The sequence below is a fragment of the Perognathus longimembris genome, chromosome 13 (genome assembly GCF_023159225.1).
Source record: "Perognathus longimembris pacificus isolate PPM17 chromosome 13, ASM2315922v1, whole genome shotgun sequence".
Classification (NCBI taxonomy): Eukaryota; Metazoa; Chordata; class Mammalia; order Rodentia; family Heteromyidae; genus Perognathus; species Perognathus longimembris.
In genome coordinates, this window is record NC_063173.1 from 38,613,308 (window position 1) to 38,634,767 (window position 21,460).

Below are 21,460 nucleotides of genomic sequence, written 5' to 3' on the forward strand. Positions count from 1 at the left end.
GCAGGAAGCCTGAGTTCTTTCCTACATCTATTTTTCACTCTGCTTATCTTTTTGCCAAACTTTTTTTGGTATTCTAAATCCTAATTATGAAAATAATACGAGTACATTGAACTAAATTTAAAACCTTTCTACTGTTGTCTTTAATACTAATTTCAGCAGTAATTGCTTTTTTGGTCTTTTACATGTATATATCATCTATTGGAAATATGTATTAGATGTACCATTTTGCAAGATTAAAAAATTCCACAATATATCTTGCCATATATCAAGGTATATACAAGTGTACTTTATTCTTATGTCATATTCCATAGTCTGTTAATTCCATATTCATCGTACTATTGATGAATGCATGGCACATTTACAGTTTTTCAATATTACAAACAGAGCTACAATAAATATTGTACATTTGCTCTTGACACGTCTTACTATTTCTTTTATTTTAAAGGCTATAATGTTTATTTTTAGGTCTTTAGCCCATTTGTTGAGGGGACAGTTGGTTCTTTGAGGATTTGTTTTGGAATTAGATTTTTTGAGTTCTACATATATTTTAGATATGAGGTCTTTGTCGGTTGTATGGCCAGTAAAGATCTTCTCCCAATCTTTGGGCTTTCTATTTATCTTGCAAGCTATGTCCTTTGGCGTGCAGAAGCTCTGTAGTTTGATGCAATCCCATTTGTCCAACCTTTCTTTGATTTGTTGTGTTTCTGGGCCTTTATTAAGAAAGTTTTGTCCTGTGCCAAGGAGCCCCAGTGTTTCTCCTATTCCTTCTTTTTTTTTTTTTTTTTTTTTTTGGCCAGTCCTGGGCCTTGGACTCAGGGCCTGAGCACTGTCCCTGGCTTCTTCCCGCTCAAGGCTAGCACTCTGCCACTTGAGCCACAGCGCCGCTTCTGGCCGTTTTCTGTATATGTGGTGCTGGGGAATCGAACCTAGGGCCTCGTGTATCCGAGGCAGGCACTCTTGCCACTAGGCTATATCCCCAGCCCCTCCTATTCCTTCTTATAGTGTTTCAGGGTATCTGATTTTTATCTCAAGGTCATTGATCCATTTGGAATAGATTTTGGTGCAGGGTGATATATATAAAGATTTAGTTTTAGTTTGTTGCAGGTGTTGAACCAGTTTTGCCAGCACCATTTGTTAAAGAGGCTGTCTTTCTTCTACCCTATATTTTTTTAGCTACTTTATCAAAGATTAAGTAGCCAAAATATGGAACCAACCCAGATGCCCCTCAGTAGATGAGTGGATCAAGAAAATGTGGTATCTATACACAATGGAATTCTATGCCTCTATCAGAAAGAATGACATTGCCCCATTTGTAAGGAAATGGAAGGACTTGGAAGAAATCATATTAAGTAAAGTGAACCAGACCCAAAGGAACATAGACTCTGTGGTTTCCCTCATTGGTGATAATTAGTATATGTCTAGCATAGTCCTAGCAGAAGATCACAATAGCTCAATCGCTAGTACATATGAACATATAAGATGATGCTAATCAAAATGAACTCCAAGTTACGGAAACAAGTGGTATATGTTGTCATTATTTTCAACATGCCATGTGAAATCGTGCCCTTTTTCTTTTGTATTTCTTTCCTGTGGTTTTACCACTGATATCACTAACTGATTTTAGTACCCTGGATATTGTATACATGTACATTGGAACTAAGGAAGGGTACGGGAATACCAATATTGAGAGACAAAGGATAAAAAGACAAGCCAATGCAATAGCAATACTTACAAAACTACATGGTGTAAACCAACTATACAACTCATGGGGAGAGAGAGAAATGGGGAGGGGGGAAGCAGGGAGGGGGAGAAATGAGGGAGGTAGTAACAAGTTGGATAAGAAATGTACTCATTACCTTACATATGAAACTGGAACCCCTCTGTATGTCACTTTGACAATAAATTTTAAAAAGGCTATAATGGTGTTTGAACTTGCTAGTCAGGCTTTCTACCACTGAGCTACACTTTGAGCTCTTTGTTGAACTGGTTATTTTGAGTAAGATCTTTTTTTTTTTTTTTTTTTTTGCCAGTCCTGGGGCTTGGACTCAGGGCCTGAGCACTGTCCCTGGCTTCTTTTTGCTCCAGGCTAGCACTCTGCCACAGCGCCACTTCTGGCCATTTTCTGTATATGTGGTGCTGGGGAATTGAACCCAGGGCCTCATGTATATGAGGCAAGCACTCTTGCCACTAGGCCATATCCCCAGCCCCTTGAGTAAGATCTTGCTTTTTCCTTTGGGCTTATGCCTGTGATGTGATTCTCCTATTTGATACATCTCACCATAGCCGGGATGACAGCCATATGCCATTGCACCCAATTTCTTCCATGAATACATAACTTTTTGACTTGCTTTGCTGGGGCTGGTCTAATCAGTTCTCTTAATCTCAGTGTTTTGAATAGCTTGAATTATAGATGTGAGCCACCATGCCTGAATCCTACTGTTTCTTAAGAGGAAAGCAGAAGTAGATTTGCTAGGTATGTGATTTCAAAGTAGCTTTTACATTTTATGTTTCCATTAGCAAGAACATAAGAAAGTCCCTAATTTCCTCAAGAATTTGTTAACAGTGGGTATTGTCGTGTTAATTTTTTTCAGTCTGATGGATAAGGAATGATTTTTTTAATGTATTAGTTATTTTACACTTCTGTTATGTTCCTATTCTTTTTTTTTTTTTTTTGAGGGAAGCTTAATGACTTTTGTTTTGACTTACAGGAGTTCCTTATGTATTTTTTCCTGTATTGGGGTGTGTGTGTGTGTGTGTGTGTGTGTGTGTGTGTGTGTGTGTGTGTGTGTGTGTGTGAATGTATGCCAATCCTGCGCCTTGAACTCAGGGCCTGGGTGCTGTCTCTGAGATTTTTGCTCAAGGGTAGCACTCTATCACTTGAGCTGTAGCTCCACCTCTAGATTTTGGGTGGTTAATTGGAGATAAGTGAATGTCTCATGGACATTCCTGCCCCAACTGGCTTCGAACCTCAATCCTCAGATCTCAGCCTCCTGAGTAGCTAGGATTACAAGTGTGAACCACTAGTGCCTAGCTCCTATATATTCTTCATATTAACATTATTGTTCAAGTTATAAATTACTGTATTATGGATAGAAATACAAAGGTTTTATATTTAGTTCAATATACTATTAGTTTCATAATTAAGATTGAGCATACAAAAAAAAAGTCATTTTCATTTAGATCTTTCTAGTGCTGGTTTTTCCACTGACTGTGGTTTGGTGGACATCATTTGGCTTCCACAAAGCCATTTTTTTTCCCATGGTAAGAATACTGCGTCTCTTCGTTATTGTGTTACTGTGAAGTGCTAGTGAGTGGGTGAATGCTGTGATTTTTGGTTCCTCATTTGATTTCCACCAGCTGTTTTTTTCTCAGCTGTAAAGTGAGAATCACTGCTTTTTAATTTTTTGATATTGTGAAATTCCCATGAAAGAGCATATTTAAGTGCTTTTGGTGAGCACCTGCAGATACAAGACATTGTATCCCTTTATTTTATTATGATTCATCTGGAGGAGCTGGCTGTTAGGGAGCATTCTGCACTTCAGCAGATTAATCACATTGTGAGAGGTGGGTGTCACAACCATGCATTTCTTTATTCTGTATTCTCTTAGAGGAGGAAAGACATCTACAAAAAAGGAAGGCCTGTTTAAGCTGTGTTCTTGGGACATAGTAGTGCCAGGGGGTGACGTACAGATATTAGGAAATTCCCACTCTCCACTGATCGTGGTGCTTGCCCCAAGACTGGAACCAGATGTATTCAAGGTTAGCATTAGCCTTCTCTGAGTTGTTTCCAGGTCCCCTTCCAGGTGTTCTCTGGTGTTTTCAGAAGAAGCTATTCTTTCCCACAAATTAAGGAACGTAAGCGAGTGCAGTCTCCTATGCTGACTACCTTTTGATTAAAGATTCCCTTAGCAAACAAATAATTAACTGAAATAGGATAGATCTTATTACCTTGTGGTTTGGGGATACTAATACTGAGATACCACCCTTGTACTCAAACAACCCAAGCCCTCTGTCCTGTTCTGTATGCTTCCAGAGCCTACAGACCCTCTTATTGAGTTTGGTTGCCTGGTTCACTGCATGAAGTCATTGAATTCTTCCCCTGGTATATATTCCTAGATCCCAGGAATGGACAAAAGGAGTGTTTGAGACTGGTTTTCTCGGAGTTTGGACACTCACTTTTAACACCTGTGTACAGGACCCTTAGGTTTAGGACTTGAGTATGGGAAAAAGCAGGGATTGAGGATAGGCTAATTTGGGCCAGGATCCCCCACTTGGTTTCTAGTAAGAGCTTTATAGCTGTTAAGGTCTACTGACCTTTTGTCCAACAAAGGTTCTTCTGGGAAGAAGTTTTGTTTATAAAACAAAAGCGTTTGAGAAGTTTCTTTTTTCACCACTCATTTAGAGGCGGAGTATAGCAGGTTCATTTTTCGCAATTATTCTTTGAAAATAATTCTCAGGGAGTCACGTGTGGAGGTAGAATGGGTGGATTTCCTGAGGGGAGGCTAAGATGCGTTTATCTCCCCATCTCTCCTGTGGGTAGTAGTGTTGCTGCTGATGTGAAAAGGAGGAAGTATTCTGCTGATGATGCATTTTTATGAAGGAAGGCAAAGGGTTCCCTTAATCTGTCTGTACAAGGCACATCTGCCTGCATGTAGGCTCCCTGCTGCTTAGGGATTCCTTCCGTGTTTTTGTTTCTTTACTGAAGATTTTAAGGCACAGTTTGTGCATTCCTTTCTCTTCTCTAGATCCAAGAGGAAAGTCATAATACATAAGTGCTCTTTCTGAAGAGCTTAAAATGGGTGCTGGCAGCTGGGATGTGGGGGAAGAGAGCTTTCCAGGGACAAGTGACCTGATTGTTCAGCCAATGAGAAACAGGTTAGAGGAATGATATCACCAGACAGGCTTTATTGTCTGATCATCTTGTAAAAAGCAGTATTGTGTCTGGCAGCTTAACCCTTTTTTAGGTACTCAGTACTCAGGTCTCACCCACATCCTGGTATGTGACCTCTAGATTACTTTTTCCAACTGTCTGCGATCAGAGTACAGACTTAAATGAGTTGAGAAATTAAAAAAACATAATTTAAAAATAATTTTTACAATTTAGAACCAAAGCTAGAATGGGAATGTAATCTAGGCTGTGTTCAGAGAACATATTTAAAGCAGATTTTAGTCATAGATATCAGACTTTTACCATGTAGATGGGAGGAAAGAGAGGTTAGAAGGAAAAAGAATTTAACTTGAATCTATATAGTGGGATCTTACAAAGCATTTCCTGTTTGGAGGAATTGAAAATGAAAATTATGAGACTATCTTATCACTGATCTAGAGGCTAAGTGTGAATTTGAGATATATGTGCTATTTATACTTGTGCTAACATTGACAGCTATTTTTATGCTTTGTTTTCCTCTTTGGTGAAATTAGTGGTTTTATTCGATCCATACAATTGTTGAGTTGAGAAAATAAACTATCTCTGTGGTTTTAGAATACACATAGTGTATTATCTCATTAGGGCAGTCCTTTCTTAAAATTCTGTGTTCAAGTTGTTTGTTCAATAGACTTTTTACATGGGCTTGATAATGAGTGTAAGAGATTCACAGATCTAAAGAGGTGGTTCTTACCTTTAAGGAACTTAAAACATAAGAAGGAAACAGACTATAAAAATTTCTTAATTTCTCTTTGCCTGTGGTATAGGTTCTAAACATCTTGATATATCTTAACTTAGTTTTACTACAACCCCATGAAATAGGTACTATTACAGTTAGCTCCATATAAGATAAAGGAATTGAGAAACAAGGAGATTAAGTGACTTGTCTAAATTCACCCAACTAATGATATTTAAATCCAATCAGCAGTACTTTAGAGTCTACTGTAAGCCTATGCTGATCAGTACAGTGTCACTAGCAACATGTGGCTTTGGAAGACTTGAAATTTGGATTGAACTGGGCTAAAAGTGTAAAATTACTAGATTTCAAAACTCTAGTATAAATACACACACACTAGTAGTTTGCATACGCATGTATATACATATACATATGTATATACACTATATACATATATATAAAACACTTGAAATGATTATTGGAAATAATATTTTAGATTTTCTAATTAAAATATATTAAAATTAAATTCACTTTTTAAATTTGTAGCTCCTATAGTAAAACAAATTACTTGTAGGCTTGTTGGCGGGCTTATTATTTTTGGGCTGTACTTCAGTAAATCATTACACTCCAATAATAACAACAACAATAAAACACAGGTGATATTTGGAGCATTTGTGTGCCATATCCTGTGTTGATACTTCTACAAATACTATTTCAATTAAGCCTTTAAAATAACCTTGTGTGTTATCCCTGTTTTGTAGAAGAGATTTTGAGAATTTTTGTAATTTTCTCTTAGTTACTAGTTGATGACAGATTCAAATCTGAAACATTATCTCACTCAAAAACCTTGCACTTTTAGCTGAGTATAGTGGCACACTTGTAATTCCAGCACTAAGGCAGGAGGATCAGGAGTTCAAGATCACCTGTACTACATTGTAAGTTCAGCCTGGATGCTCTATAGCAAGACCCTGCTTACACATGCACACACACATACACATAAATACAAACACACAAACACACATGTACACGTGTGTGGGCAGAAAGATAGGAGGGAAGGAGATGGGGGGAAAAGAAAAAAGGGCATGATGATTCATGCCTATGAATCCCAGCCACACATGGTGGAGGTGGGGATATGTGTGTGCAGTAAGAGCTATCAGAGGCCACAGCCAAGCCAAAGCATAAGACTGTCTGAAAGATAAACTAAAAGCAAAAGGACTGAGGCAGAGCACTAGCCAAGTGTGAGGGCCTGAATTCAATCCCCAGCACTGTCAACAAACAACAGAAAACAAAACAACAAAAAACAGTGTGCTCTTACCATCACACTGTAATTCCATTTTTATTTTTTTTCTGAATAATTACTTATTTATTGTCAAAGTGGTGTATAGAGGTGTTACAGTTTCATACGTAAGGCAGTGGGTACATTTTTTGTACAATTTGTTACTGCCTCCCTTCCATTTTTTATTTAAATGTAAGGCTGTTTTGTTTTTAGTTTTATAAGAAAATTTAATATTGCATACTTCTGTATCGGACACATAAAACTTCAAAATAAAAATCAGTAGGCAATATGATGGAAATCTCTCTTGCAGGGCCTCAGCCTTCAGTGAACAGCAGGAAGAACAATGTTGAGTCTGGAATGAAAGAGTGTATCAACCTTTACAAATTGCATTTAATTTTCATTCCAGTAGTTCTCTCAGGTCACTGGGCAATTTATGTCCTTGACCCTCTTTGTCAGTAGAGAAGGAAAAAAGTAGCTGAGCAGCTCTCTTTCGTCATTAAGTTCTCTTGGCTGGTAAGAAGGAAAAATTGCTTTTGGTTGCACTATTCTCTGAAATACAAATATAAACAATATTTGAGAGAAAACAAAATGCTATATAATGACCTTTGACTTTTCTTTCTCCTAGAGCAAAGACTCAGGAGGACTGAAGGCAGCTATGATAGAGTTGGTGGAAAGATTAAAGTTCAAGAGCTCAGACCCTAAAGTAAGTATTGTTTTGGAATTGATTGGGTATTGGCACCCAAATGTTTTGTTCTCCTTCAGCTAAGTTTGAGGAATGTTAATACTTATCTCTCTGAACTTTGCATTAAGATCCAATTAAGCCTGCCCATTAAAAATTCTCTAATATGCCTGGAGATAAGTCATTTATTTCTTCCCCTTCTGTATTTTATGACTTACAACTCATAATCAGTAATTGTTTTCCCTGAACTGAAGAGAAGTACATTTTTCATCTGTCTTTACCAGGCCTTAGAGACTTCTGTCCTCTGTCCTTATTAAATCCAGCCAAAGGCAGCTGGATACAGATCAGCATAATATTGGACACTAGAACAGCATCCATATCCATCCAGTTGGTGTTCATTACTAACGTCTTGCCTCTCTCCATTTTGTAAGAGCCAGCTGTTCCTGAGTACTATTCTGCCCTCATCACCTGGGACCTGGAATCTGCTCTATGAAGTGGTTTAGCTTCTTTATTTTTGCAGGATATTGGGGCTGGAGGGTGGATATTCTGGGAGATGCCATACCTGGGTGGTGGTGCACTGGGAAGCTGCCAAGAGGAGCCATGACTAATTTGCTTCTCCTTCCTACAATGACATTTATTGTATCCCTACTGGTATTGAGACCATCAGGCTCTGCTTGAAATTCAAAGCATCTTAAAATTGAGGAGGGAAAGGAGTACGATTTTGCTTTACTGTTTCTTTCCCCTTTCCCCAAATTTGTCTACATAGGGGAATGGGGGTAGCATTTCTTGAGTACCTTAGAGCCAAGTCCTGTGTTGGGGGCCTTACATAATTATGATACATATGCGTAGTAAAATTTTAGCCATTTTATATACTTAAAAATTTGTTATTGTAAAGGTTATATACAGAGGGGTTACAGTTACATAAGTCAAGTGATAGGTGTACTTCTTTTTGAATAGTGTCACTTCTTCCCTAGTTTTCTCGCAGTATTTTCCCTCCCAATCCTCCTCCTCACAAGTGTTATAGTTCATTCAACATAGTGTCACTGCTGGCTTAATTCACCTTTTGTCCCACCATTTTAGTGTTCCCCCTTTCACTCTCCCAAACAGATAAACTTATATACAAGATAATAAGTACAGAAATAAAAAATAGCAACAAAGGGAGAAAAAAAGTAAAACAACAAAACACCTCTTGTTTCCATTTCTTGGAGTTCATTTTGATAAACATCATTTTATATGATTGTATTCCATAGCTATTGAGCTTTTGTGATCCTCTTCTAAGAATATCTTCCTTTGGTCTGACTGTGTAAATGTTTAGAGTCCTGTTTAATTTATGTCAAAGTATAATTTTTTGTCTTTTGCTATCCATTGTGTTTACTTGTAGATTTATAGGTATTTTCTAGTTCAACAAATGAGGGAAACCATGTGACCTAGGTTTCTTTGGGTCTGACTTACTTCACTTAATATAATTTTTTCTAAGTCTTTCAATTTCTTTACAAATGGTACAGTATCATTCTTTCTGTTGGAAGCATAGAATTCCATTGTGTATCCATATCACATTTCCTTGACTCATTCATCTACTGAGGGACATCTGGGTTGATTCCATATCTTGGCTATGGTAAACCATGCTGTAATGAACATGGTTGTACTGGTAGCTTTAGTGTGGCCTGGTTTGTGAGCACTTGAATAAATGCCCTGGAGTGGAATTGCTGAGTCACAGGGAAGCTCTATGTTTTGTCTTTTGAGGAACCTCCATACTGTTTTCCTGAGTGGTTGAACAATTTTACATTCCCACCAACAGTGTAGTAGTGTTCCCTTTTGGCCACATCCCTGGCAGCATCTGTTATTGTTAGTTTTGTGTTTTTTGGTTTTTTTTTTGGCCAGTCCTGGGCCTTGGACTCAGGGCCCGAGCACTGTCCCTGGCTTCTTCCCGCTCAAGGCTAGCACTCTGCTGCCACTTGAGCCACAGCGCCGCTTCTGGCCATTTTCTGTATATGTGGTGCTGGGGAATCGAACCTAGGGCCTCATGTATCCGAGGCAGGCACTCTTGCCACTAGGCTATATCCCCAGCCCATTGTTAGTTTTCTTGATAAGGGCCATTCTAACTGGGGTGAGGTGGAATTTCAACATTGTTGTTTTGATTTGTATTTATTTTATAGCCAGAGATGTTGAACCATTTTAATTAGCCATCAACACCATCCATCTTTAGTATGTTTCATAATCCTAGACTAAAGTTCTACCTGTTAAACACTAATTCATTATTCTTTCTCCTCTTATCATGCTTTTAGTTATTGCACCAACCTTAAATTTATTATTCCTGTTTTGTAAGTAATTTATTTCCTCCAGATTTGATACACTGTAGAGATGGGATTCTAACACTTAACTACAGTGCCCTTACTCTTTGTTTTGTGTCATTCTATAAACCAAGAACTGGGTATCATCTTTGTTCTACTACGTAATTCAACTCTGCCTTGGGTACCTATGTTGAAACACTAATGAAGCTGAGCCATAGACAGTGACAGGCTTCTCCAAAGTTAGCTTTAGTCACTAATCTACCGAATAATTTTCACTTTGAATGACATTGATAGTATTGCAGCACTAGTTCTCTCTCTTTCCTCTCAGGTAGTCAGGGTTTCAGGTAGAGTATCTTGACTGAGAGAAAAAAAAAACTTACATAAACTTTATCAACTCACCAAGCTCACAGTAGGAAGATTCCTAGTAAAAGTTTAAGTAGTTTTTCTGTTAGTGAAGATATCAAAGGTTATTTAAAGCTTTTCTTAGAAGTTTCTTTGGCTTCTAGGGTAACAGTTAAGCCAAAGCAAACAGCTATTTCTAGTTTTGCCACACCTATAGTTGTAATTGGCACAGTGGAGTGGGAGCCATGATACAGGTAAATACAGGCTTCCTTTGTAAATACAGGTAGTGCTTTTTGATCAGAAATTTGTCTGAAGTGGCACTAGGAGGAAAAAAAAATCCATGGGAAGCTCATGGTTCCCCTGATGTAGCAGAAACTAGAAGATAGTTGAAGAACCTTTTCTATCTTTAAGTCCCTTCATAGTCTGCCACATGAATTTGCTGTGGATACTTGGAACCAGCTTGAGAAAAGGTGAACATAATTGTAGAGTGACTGCCAGGTCAGGACTATGAAAATTAGGCTACTTAAATATATGATTTCTATAGTAAAATTTTCTCAGGTTTTAAATTGGTGTCCTCTAAGAGAACACTTTTAATTCTGTTCTATTTTTTCCGCAGTACCCTACCATCCCTTTTTGAGTTGGCCTATTTAAGAAGGGCAGAATCTCCCAGACTTTATTACCTATCATTTCCTGGCACAGCTGCTTTACATAGTAGGACTTTACATGTAGGACTGAGCACTATCTCTGCCTCACTTCCTCCTCAGTTCCCTAAAGCTTCACAAAGCTTGATTAGTGCAGACACCAAAATCTACTAGGGACTTGGTTAATTTTTAACTGTGAGTTCTGCCAAAGAACAGTGGAAGATGCCTAGATTAACTTTTTATAATTGTAAAATAATATATGTTTAGATGAAAAATACAGATATTCATAAGGAAAAGTTAATTTCCCCCAAGTTAAGCATTATTAGTAATTCAATGTATAACCCTGTAGATTTTTTTTTTTCTTTTTTGCCAGTCTTGGGGCTTGGACTCAGGGCCTGAGCACTGTCCCTGGCTACTTTTTGCTCAAGGCTAGCACTCTGCCACTTGAGCCACAGCGCCACTTCTGGCCATTTTCTATATATGTGGTGCTGGGGAATCGAACCCAGAGCTTCATGTATGGGAGGCAAGCACTTTTGTCACTAGGCCATATTCCCAGCCCTATTTTTTTAATTTTATACAAAAATTTATGCCATGCCTTTGCAGTTTCTCCTTTCATTATATGGAATATTCTCGACATTCTTCTGCTTTGATAATAGAGCTAATTCTTCTGATACAGATGGTTCATTATATCCAAAACATTTGTTGGATGTCTTCTTTTCATCTGGATCAATGGTTATTAAAATTTAGAATGTATGAGAATCATCTGAGGATTTATTAAAATACAGAGGTCTGATCCCACTCCTGGAGTTTTTATTCATCTTATCTAAGTTGACAAGAGAATATTCATTTCTATCCCAGTATCAGGCAATGCTAATACTGGTTTGGGTGCTGTACTTTGAGAAGTACTGAGAGCTGGCCCTACCTGCTTTTGCTTCATTCTTGTTTTGATATTTTTATTCCTTTCAGCAAATAGAAGAGCACCTAGAATTAAGACTAAATTACTTTAACTTTCAAAAGAAAATGAGATGTATAGAACCTAGGCTTAGGAAACATAAGAAACAAATAATTTGAGCAGAGGTAAATAGATTAGAAAATCAGCTTAGTCTGCCTAACAGAACAGGATTTCTTTAAACTGTTATTTCCAAGAGAAATAGCAAGCCAAAAAGAAGGATGGTGTCCTTGTCAAGATTTAGGAAGGTAATCAAAATTCATGCAGTGTTTTAGGAGTAGGTTGCATTTTAAAGCCATAGGAACAGCAGGAAACATCAAATCTTTGCCTCTAGGGGTTAGCCTGAGGACAGGAATCAGAGGCAGTGTTGGTGGAGAAATATGGTACAGGACCAGACACATGTTTGTGGCTTTGATGAACCCTTTTTTAGTGAGTGCATGCTTCCAGGTATCTAGAATCTCCTATCTTGTGGAAGAAGATTACCGTTTTGTAAAAGTTTTGTTCCAGTTAAGGGGCTTGAACTCGGGGCCTGGGCACTGTCCTTGAGCTTTTTTTGCCCACTCTCTACCACTTGAGCCACAACTCCACTTCTGGCTTTTTGTTAGTTAATTGGGGATCAGAGTCTCATAGACTTTCCTGCCTGGACTGGCTTCAAATCCTAATCCTCAGACTGCATGCTCCTGAATAGGTAGGTTTACAGGTATTAGGCACCAGCATCCATCAAAGATTACTTTATTTAATTTAACTTAATTTAGTTGTTTTATACTGGTCCTTGGGGCTTGAACTTAGGGCCTGAGAGCTGTCCTAGAGCTGTTTTTGCTCCAGGCTAGTGCCCTACCATTTTAGTCACAGCTCCACTTCCAGAAGATTACTTTTTTTTTTTTTTTGGCCGGGCCTGGGGCTTGGACTCAGGGCCTGAACACTGTCCCTGGCTTCTTTTTGCTCAAGGCTAGCACTCTGCCACTTGAGCCACAGCGCCACTTCTGGCCATTTTCTGTATATGTGGTACTGGGGAATTGAACCCAGGTCCTCATGTATACAAGGCAAGCACTCTTGCCACTAGGCCATATCCCCAGACTCCAGAAGATTACTTTTAATAAGAAACTTTAGTTTGTAAAATGGATTACTGGAAAACAGTTTAAATAGTACACTCTTCATATGTATTTGATAGGATTCAATTTCCAAAAAAAAAAAATTCTTTAAGCCAAACTTTCAGAAACATCTGTTGAACAAAGAAAGATTTTTGTGCGTATGTTTCTTATATTTACAGTAATCTAGGGAAATTAAAAGATATAGTTAATTAGGTGTGTGTGTGTGTGTGTGTGTGTGTGTACTTGCATGTGTACATATGTATACACCCACCCAAACCCTTGGAGTTTTCTTTATATTTTGTTTTCCTGAGTTATCTTTCATAGTTTATCTAGAGGAAACCTACACTGAGAAAACAGATTGATTCCTTCTATTCTCAGAAATCACCAAACTCAAGTGTGACATGCTGAACTCAAACCAGCTTTTTATGATGTGGCTAATAACAGCCACTTTCTCTATTATGCATTGACAAATTTTCCCCCCTGGAAGATAAGCAGTTCATTGTTTCCTGTAACTGTTGTGTTTGACTCAAATTATTAGAAAACACAGTCTTATTTCCCAAATTTGTGTTAATCTTGCAAGGTACTAGTATATGTATATATACAAACATGCATGCACACATATATTTAGCCTGTCATACATGCAAATGTACAGAGCCTGTCATTCCTTGTAGTGCTATCTTTCATGGATTATTTTTCCTTTGCACTGTTCTTTTGTATCCCTTTACTGGGATTCTTCACAAATGATTGAATAGTGTTTGGCAAAGGGATCATAACCTCCAACAGCATTTCGCTATGGCTAAGATTTGAAACTCAAGCAAGTGCCTCATTGGACCTCATTGTGGAAGATACTAATTGGGGAAAATATTCATGCTTTCTCACATCTCCTGTAAGATCTGAAGCATAGAAGCAAATGTGGTCCCTTTCATCCTTAAAAGATACTTAGGAAAATTGAGGAAAAGAAATAAGCTTTTTTCCCTTCTTCTACATTCCTCTGCCTTTATCAGCACAAAATAAAACAGCTTTTCTCTTCCTTTTCCCAAGTGTAATAGTAATATGTGGTTTTTAAAAATAATTTTCCTCAATACTCTTCAGAGTACTTAGTTTGATCTGACTAGTGTGTGTGCATGTGTGCCACTACAAGGGCTTGAATTCAGAGCCTTCTGCTCTCAGCTTGTTTACTCTTCGTTGGCGCTCTACCACTTGAGCTATACCTCCAGTACAACATTTTTGCTCCTGTATTGAAGGTAGAGTCTTGTGGACTTTTCTACTTTTCTGTCTGGTCTAGCTTTAAACCACAATCCTCAGATCTCAGCCTTCTAGGATTGCAGGTATGATCCACTGGTAGCCACCTGTACTGACCCTTTTAATAAACACAAACCAATAAGAATAATCCAAAAAACTTTATTTCCATATATAACCCAGTTGTCCAGGGAAAAGTTAATAAATCCCAAAGAGGTGGCTTGAACTCAAGCTTAAATACCATTATAGGAAATGCTCAGAACAGCTTGGTAAACAAAGATAAGGATTTATGCACATTTTATGGTACTTTCAGCCTTAATGAATATTAGTAATTTAGAGTTATTCTGCTCTTTTTGTATGGAGAGGAAGACACCCTTGCAGGTGGAGATTTCTTTTGTGGATTGTAAATTTCTCTTACAAAAGGATGATTTTCCTTGCTTAAAACAACTAGATCATCAAGTGGCATACCAGCATTGAAAGTGCCATGCCCTCGGTTCAAACCCCAGTACTGCCAAATACAGATCCAAACAATCCCCCATTGAATTGTATCTCAGGGTAGCATATTCTGGTTTCTTTATAATCATATTGTGATATTATATCTTGAATCCCATAAATCAGTGAAAAAATTTATGTGTGTTCTGATTCTACTTACATGAAATGCCCAGAGTAGACAAATTTATAGTTATAAAAGTAGACTCAAGGCTGTCTACTGCTTAGGGAAAAGGCATGGCACTTCTTTTGGGGATGATGAAAATGCTCTGAAATTGATGCTGGTGATGGTTACATCACTCCATGAGTATACTAACCACAGAATTGTACACTTTTAATGGATGAATTATAGAGTGTGTGAATTATATCTCAATAAAGCTCTTAAGAAAACGAAAGAAATTACTGCCTGAATCACTTTTCTTCACCCTTTATTTGACATGTCAGCAGTGAATAGTGGTTCTTTTTTTTTTCTTTTCCCCTTTCAAACAGAAATGAGGGTCTGACATTCTGTCAGAAATCTCTAGCAGGAAGAGACCGTGCATAGCAATTTCTAAGAAGCTCAAGCTCTGGAATTCGTTCCCTTGCCCATTACCTCCAGCATTGATCGCTGTGCAACTCTGGGCAAGTCTTGTGTTCAGGTGCCTTCATTTTTCAGGCGTTTTGTTGTTTCACCTTTAAAATAGGGGCTATAATGCATATTCCATAGGTTGTAGGGGAAATTATATGAGATAATTCATGTTTGCACGATTACAAGAACTTGGTACAACATTCTCTAAGTGATGAGTGTGGTTAGCCTTCTCCTAAGAATACGTAGTACTTTCAGCAGAAGTGCAAAGGAGTTTGGGGATAGTTTTCTCCCTACAAAGTTTAGGAGACTGCCCAAGCCTTACTGATAAAAAAAAAAGCCACTTATTACCAAAATAAACTATATTATATACTTTCATCAATTAACACCTTTTCAAGATTAGTGACACAGATTGCAGGTTTTAAAGAGCCATTGATAATTCTTTCAGTGATAGTGACATGAAAATAAATTAAGTTTAATCCTCATCATTGGGATCTCTAACAGTCTTGTTCTGTGGGCCTGGCCTGGGTGCAAAGTTAGTGACTTCAGACTAGCATAGGTCTGTTGCAGATGCAAGTTAAGCCATATATATCTGTCTAGGGAATGTGCGGCTGGTGTCTGTGTATTCCCAATAAAAGCAAGAAATGAATGCATAGAAGCAACTAGGGTTATTGTTATAGAGCAAAGTCTCTAGTTAACAAAACTCCCTAATGCCAAATAAAAAGAAAAATATTAAGAAGCCAGATTTAAAAGACACATTATGAGATAGATATCCACTCAAAGTAAATATCACTGCAGTTCTTTTCTTTATGCCTCTTCTTTTCCTGTCCCTTCCAACTTTACTCCTTTGAGTGTCCTCTTACTGGAGTCCCAAGTTCCTAATTGAACCACTACAAATATTTTCTATAGCCATTTTAAAGCTAAGTGAGACATTGTTAGAAAACAAAGGATGGAACATTAACTAGCTTAATAAAGTTAATTCGTTGCAATGCCCTTCTCCTTCTGCTCTAACTCTTCCTTGCACTGGCAGAGATTTGGTAGTGTACTCTACTAAAAGGTTCCAAAGTTGATTATGTGGCTAACTTAAAAAGCTGGGTAGAGATGTTGGGACTCCCTCATAGCAGCACGCTTCATGTTTTCAGTGCCAGATTGTATCCAGAATTTCATTCAGGAGCCTGGATACCAACACATATAAAACTTTACTGTGATGATAAGGATAAAAACCAGCTAGATTTCTAGGAGCCTAACTTCCTCCTGTTACTCCTCCCTACACTCTTATTCTTAAACCTCCAATTTAGCTAGGAAATAAAAGCTAAAGTATACTCAACAAAGAAGCATTTTCTTTCATATTTTAAGGATAAATCTTGATGATGAAACTCTTATTTTACTGCAGGGGTATATGTATATGCTTATATGAAAATGTAAAATTTGAAAACTGATGTGTCTTTCTTGTATTCAGCCAGAGGACAGATTTAATCAAATTTCTATAGCGTGAAGAAATAGCCATTGAACCCAGCAATCCACTTGATGATCACCCCTTGTTGTATGGCATTTACTTCTGAAGCCCATGAAATAGATTCTGTAATATGCCTTTAATTTCTGACTCAGCCCAATTAGTTAGATATTACAACCCTCAGTTTTCAGGGGAATAAACAGAATTGAAATGATTTGTGCAACTTTACAGCTTATATGGTTCCTTTTTATGATTTCTATATAGAGTATTAGTAGTTGTAAAATATTATTAGTTTTTACTTATTGAAGATGGATTGGGAACAATACATCATTATAGTACAGTTTGTTCTGACTCTCAGGGCAAATATGTTGACCATGACATGCTATCCTTTGTTTTAAGGATGAAAGGAACAAATACTGGAGTTTGATGATCTGAGTCTCCATAGTAGCACTTACTACTTTCATCACCTAATGTAGCTAAACTCTTCATTTTATCACTAAAGTAATACTAAATATGCTATATTTTATTAATGAGTACCCTGAAAATGGAAACTAATTTTTCAGTGTTGTAAATTGAATCCAGGTCCTTGAACATAGGTAAACACTCTACTATTGAGTTACATCCTCAGGATCTCAAGTGGAATTTTTTTTGTTGGTCATGGGGCTTGAACTCAGGACCTGGGTGCTATACCTGAGCTTTCCTTTTTTTCTCTCTCTCTCTTGAGGCCAGCACTCTACCACTTTGAGCCACAGCTCCACTTCTGGCTTTCAGGTGATTAATTGGAAGAGTTTCACTGTCTTTCCTGCATGGGCTGCCTTTGAACTGCAATCCCCAGATCTCAGCCTCTTGAGTAGCAAGGATAAACATATGTGAGCTACCAGTGGGCGGCCCAAATAGAATGTTTTGAGGAGACAAAAAATGATGGAGGATTATTTGGCATCCCAGCCATTGTGAACCCGAGAAACTGGTTTTTGTTTGTTTGTTTTGGTGCTGTTCCTGAGACTTGAACTCAGAGCCTGAGTACTACTACACCTGAGCTTCTTTTGCTCAAGGCTAGTGCTTTACTACTTAAACCACAGCTCCCAGTTCTGGCTTTTATAATAGTTTAGCAGAGGTAAGAATCTCACAGACTTTCCTCTCCAGGCTGGCTTCAAACTGTGATCCTCAGATCTCAGCCTCCTGAGTAGCTAGGATTATAGGTATGAGCCACTAGCATCCGGCTTGATCTGAAAAGGTTCTTTTGTTGTTGTTGCTGTTGTTTATCAAGCAACTGAGAGAGTAAACACTTTCTTGGTTAAGCAAGCTGCTAGGTTCCCCAAGAGGAAAGAGTCAGGTTTTAGTCCGCACAGGAAAGAAAATATGAATTCGGTTGTAAGTTTGAGGAGAGTGCTGTGAGGAGTTGAATGTGATTCAGCTTTCACGTATACTCAGTCTCTGTATTTTTTTTTTTTAAGTTTTATTTATTTGGCCAGTCCTGGGGCTTGGACTCTGGGCCTGAGCACTGTCCCTGGCTTCTTTTTGCTCAAGGCTAGCACTCTGCCACTTGAGCCACAGCGCCACTTCTGGCCATTTTCTGTATATGTGGTGCTGGGGAATCGAACCCAGGGCCTCATGTATGTGAGGCAGGCACTCTTGCCACTAGGCCATATCCCCAGCCCCTCAGTCTCTGTATTATTAAAGTAGTAAGTTATATCTAAGATGATGCTCATTGCCATTTTATCAAAGTAGGAGAGGTGGCTACTGCTCCATAACAGCCTGTCATTGTATACTGGAACTAAGAAAGAGACCTTCTTTATTGAAATCATCACTCCTCAATGCCTGGGGTATATAAGAAAAGCTGTCTTGGTATCTTTTAGAAATTAGAAGCTGTACTTTAAGAGGCTCATTAGGAGCTCTTTGTGAGAACTCATTGAGTACTATATGGAAGCACACAGTAGTGGTTCAGTTACTATTATCTCTCATCAGCAGAACAGTTCAGCTGATGTTCCTGTGTGCTTGAAGAGTACATATAGTTTTCTTCCATGTATTTTATGTAAATAGTACCACTATTTTATATAAAGTTCATATTATCATTTTACAAATGAAGAAACTTTGAGATATACTTCAGAGGTATAGTGTTAGCAGAGCCAGTCCAGAACATTTCTTCCTACCACATCTAATTCCATACGTTTTGCCATTATGATGCTCTTAACAACAAAGGCCCTGAAAAGAAGTAAGGCTTCCCTCACAACATCTTTTGTGAGCATCTTGACGGCATATACTTGTTTTGGTGTTACAGTTTCCCAGGGTACAGATAACAGTAGCTTCACAGGGAAAGCATTCAGGAAAAGAACTGGAATGGAACTTGAGAGGTGAGTCTTGTTTTAAAAATTTCTTTGTCTTCAGCTGGTAGAATAGGCCTCCTTTGTATCTTCAAATTTAACAGGCTTAAAAATAGTATAAATTCTGTATTATTGCCTCTTCAAACTTTCAGTGTCACCTTCTACCTCCTACTTCCTACACACTATCTCCTGAAGCAGAACGCATCTTTATAGTTTATGCCTTGTTCACTCTGAAAAGAGGCAGAAAAACAAGATGGATAGAAGCTCGCACTTTTGTCTTGGTTGATATAGAGATACAACTATTGGATGTCCCTGGGGACTCATTTTTACACTTTCACACCTCTGTAGTGCAAGTCGCCCAGAATTTTTTTCTGTTCACTCAGAAGTGTAGTACTCAGGAATTTGTGATTGTTTTCTTTGTTGCCACCTATGGTCAGGCAAAGAGATAAGTATCTTAAAAACAAGCAGTAGTAAGTCAAAGTGAAACCAGTGGTGCATCTAGTTCTGTACTATGTTACTGGGTTACATATCACATCATGGCATTAAAGTCAGAGTAGCTGACAGTTTGAACAAGCAGCCCTGGGAGCAAGAAGGAAGGGTGCTTGACAGCAGTGTCACAACCGTAGTGGTTGAGACTTTCGTTTCACTCATTAGACAGCTGTGATTGTCTCTCAGGTAACTGGAGTGCACACTTGCTGTTCACTTCACAACTGATTAACAGACTCAATTCAAGTGCTTATTAGATCCTTTCAAGTACAAAGTCTGTAGGAAGTATGGTCCTATGTGTGAGTACAGATGTACACATGGGCATGTATATTTATATCTGTATGTTTAGGAAAGAAAGTTGTAAAAGGAAGAGGATTCAAAAGAAGCATAGGGTCATCATGAAGCTGTTAAATAATATAATGTTGGGACTCAAGTACTAAAATTGATAGTCTCGGGGAGAAATATTCAGGCAGACAGGAAAAATAGAATAATCTGTTTGAAACTTGAGTTAGGTTTCTGACATAATAATCCGTTGGGTCAAACTACAAGCCAAAGCCAGTTGCTGATGGCTTACACATGTAATCTTGCCTACTCCGGATGCTGAGATCTGAGGATTGTAGTTTGAAGCCAGCCTGGACAGGAAAGTCCTTAGATCACTATTTCCAATTCACCATCCTTTAGAAGTGGAGATGTGGTATTCTACCTCAAGTGGTAGAATGCTAGCCTTGAGCAAACAAGCTCAACAGAGCAGCACTCGGGCCCTGAGTTCAAGTCCTAGGACAGTCTCACACACACACACACAATACAAGCCAGATCAAAGCTAGGGAGTAACTGCTAAAGAGGAGGGATTATAGGGGATGTGCCGCTGCTATGTGTCAAAGGCCAAAGGTACGATTTGAAGTCAAGATCAGAAAGCCAAAAATTCAGGACCAAGTGGAAAGAAAGATGGGGGCAAGTGAACTCTAAGATGTTAGATGTTGTAGCATGATCCTGACCAATTTCTTCAAATCATTCAGAATCTCTTTGTGATTTAGCCTTTTTTCAGCAAGTTAATGGTACAGGAGAGAGTATCACCAGGTTAAAGGGCCTAGACAGAGTAGGCAGTAAGGCTAAACTGTAGCATTGAATAGTCTAGATGTTGAATAGAGAATAATAATAGAAAAATGCAAAGAAATAATGGATTTCAAAGATACAGAGGAACATTTCTTCATCAGCCAGACTAGTAGGGGGTTAGATGTGGCATGGCTTGTGCCTGTCACTTAGAATATGTTGCCTGCTGTTATATACAAGGCCTTGGGCAACCTACCTCTGCATAGCAAATCAAGGGAGAAGATAAAATTGATTACAGAGTTTGTATGTCATTAATTGGAGCAAGGGAAGCATACCAAAATTTGGAGGGAAAATGTAGGAGTATATTACATTTAGAAAGCAGACTACATTATCAGACTATGCAAGTTCAGATTCCAATCTTCTACTTCGTATGTGGGGACAAATTTCATTTCTAACTTCAGTTTCTTCACCAGTAAAATGAAGAATAATGCCTAATATGAGAGGCACTGAAAAAAGGCAATAAGCAGGAGGGGTGAGGATTCAGTTTGATATTTGATGGCTTAGATAGTAAGGAAGCATCCAGTTGGAGATGTGCATAAGCAGAAAGAAACATTAGATTGGTTTCCTAGAGAGAAAAATCAGGCATAAGGGCTGTTTTCCAAGGTGTATAATAGTTACATTCTGAGATGGATGCAATTGCTACAGAAGATAGTGTAGAGCAATGCTTCTTAGAGGAAAGTGATTTTGCTCCTAGTAATGTCTGTCTTGCTGGGACTTGGTTGTCACAGCTGAGGAGGAGAGATTGCTATCATGAAGGCCATGGATGCTGCTGGACCTCATACAGTGCACTGATAGTCCCTCACAACAAAAGGATTCTTTGTTCCAGATGTTAATAGGGTCAGGGTTGGAAAACTAATGTTGAGTATTTTCTCAATCCAGAGTTACCTGGAGAGTGTTATAGAATTGCAGCAAGGAAGTTATTAACCAG

The 21,460-nt window shown here is 38.3% G+C and overlaps 1 protein-coding gene across 2 annotated transcripts in view; it reads left to right on the forward strand.

Annotated features, from left to right (window-relative positions):
* The window catches only part of Trim44 (tripartite motif containing 44), a 109,987-nt gene that overhangs the window by 12,766 nt on the left and 75,761 nt on the right, over positions 1-21,460 (forward strand). For both annotated transcript variants that reach the window (XM_048361495.1, XM_048361496.1), the window contains exon 2: positions 7,502-7,579. In XM_048361495.1, the coding sequence (XP_048217452.1) occupies positions 7,502-7,579 (78 nt within the window). The remainder of the gene's footprint in view (positions 1-7,501; positions 7,580-21,460) is intronic.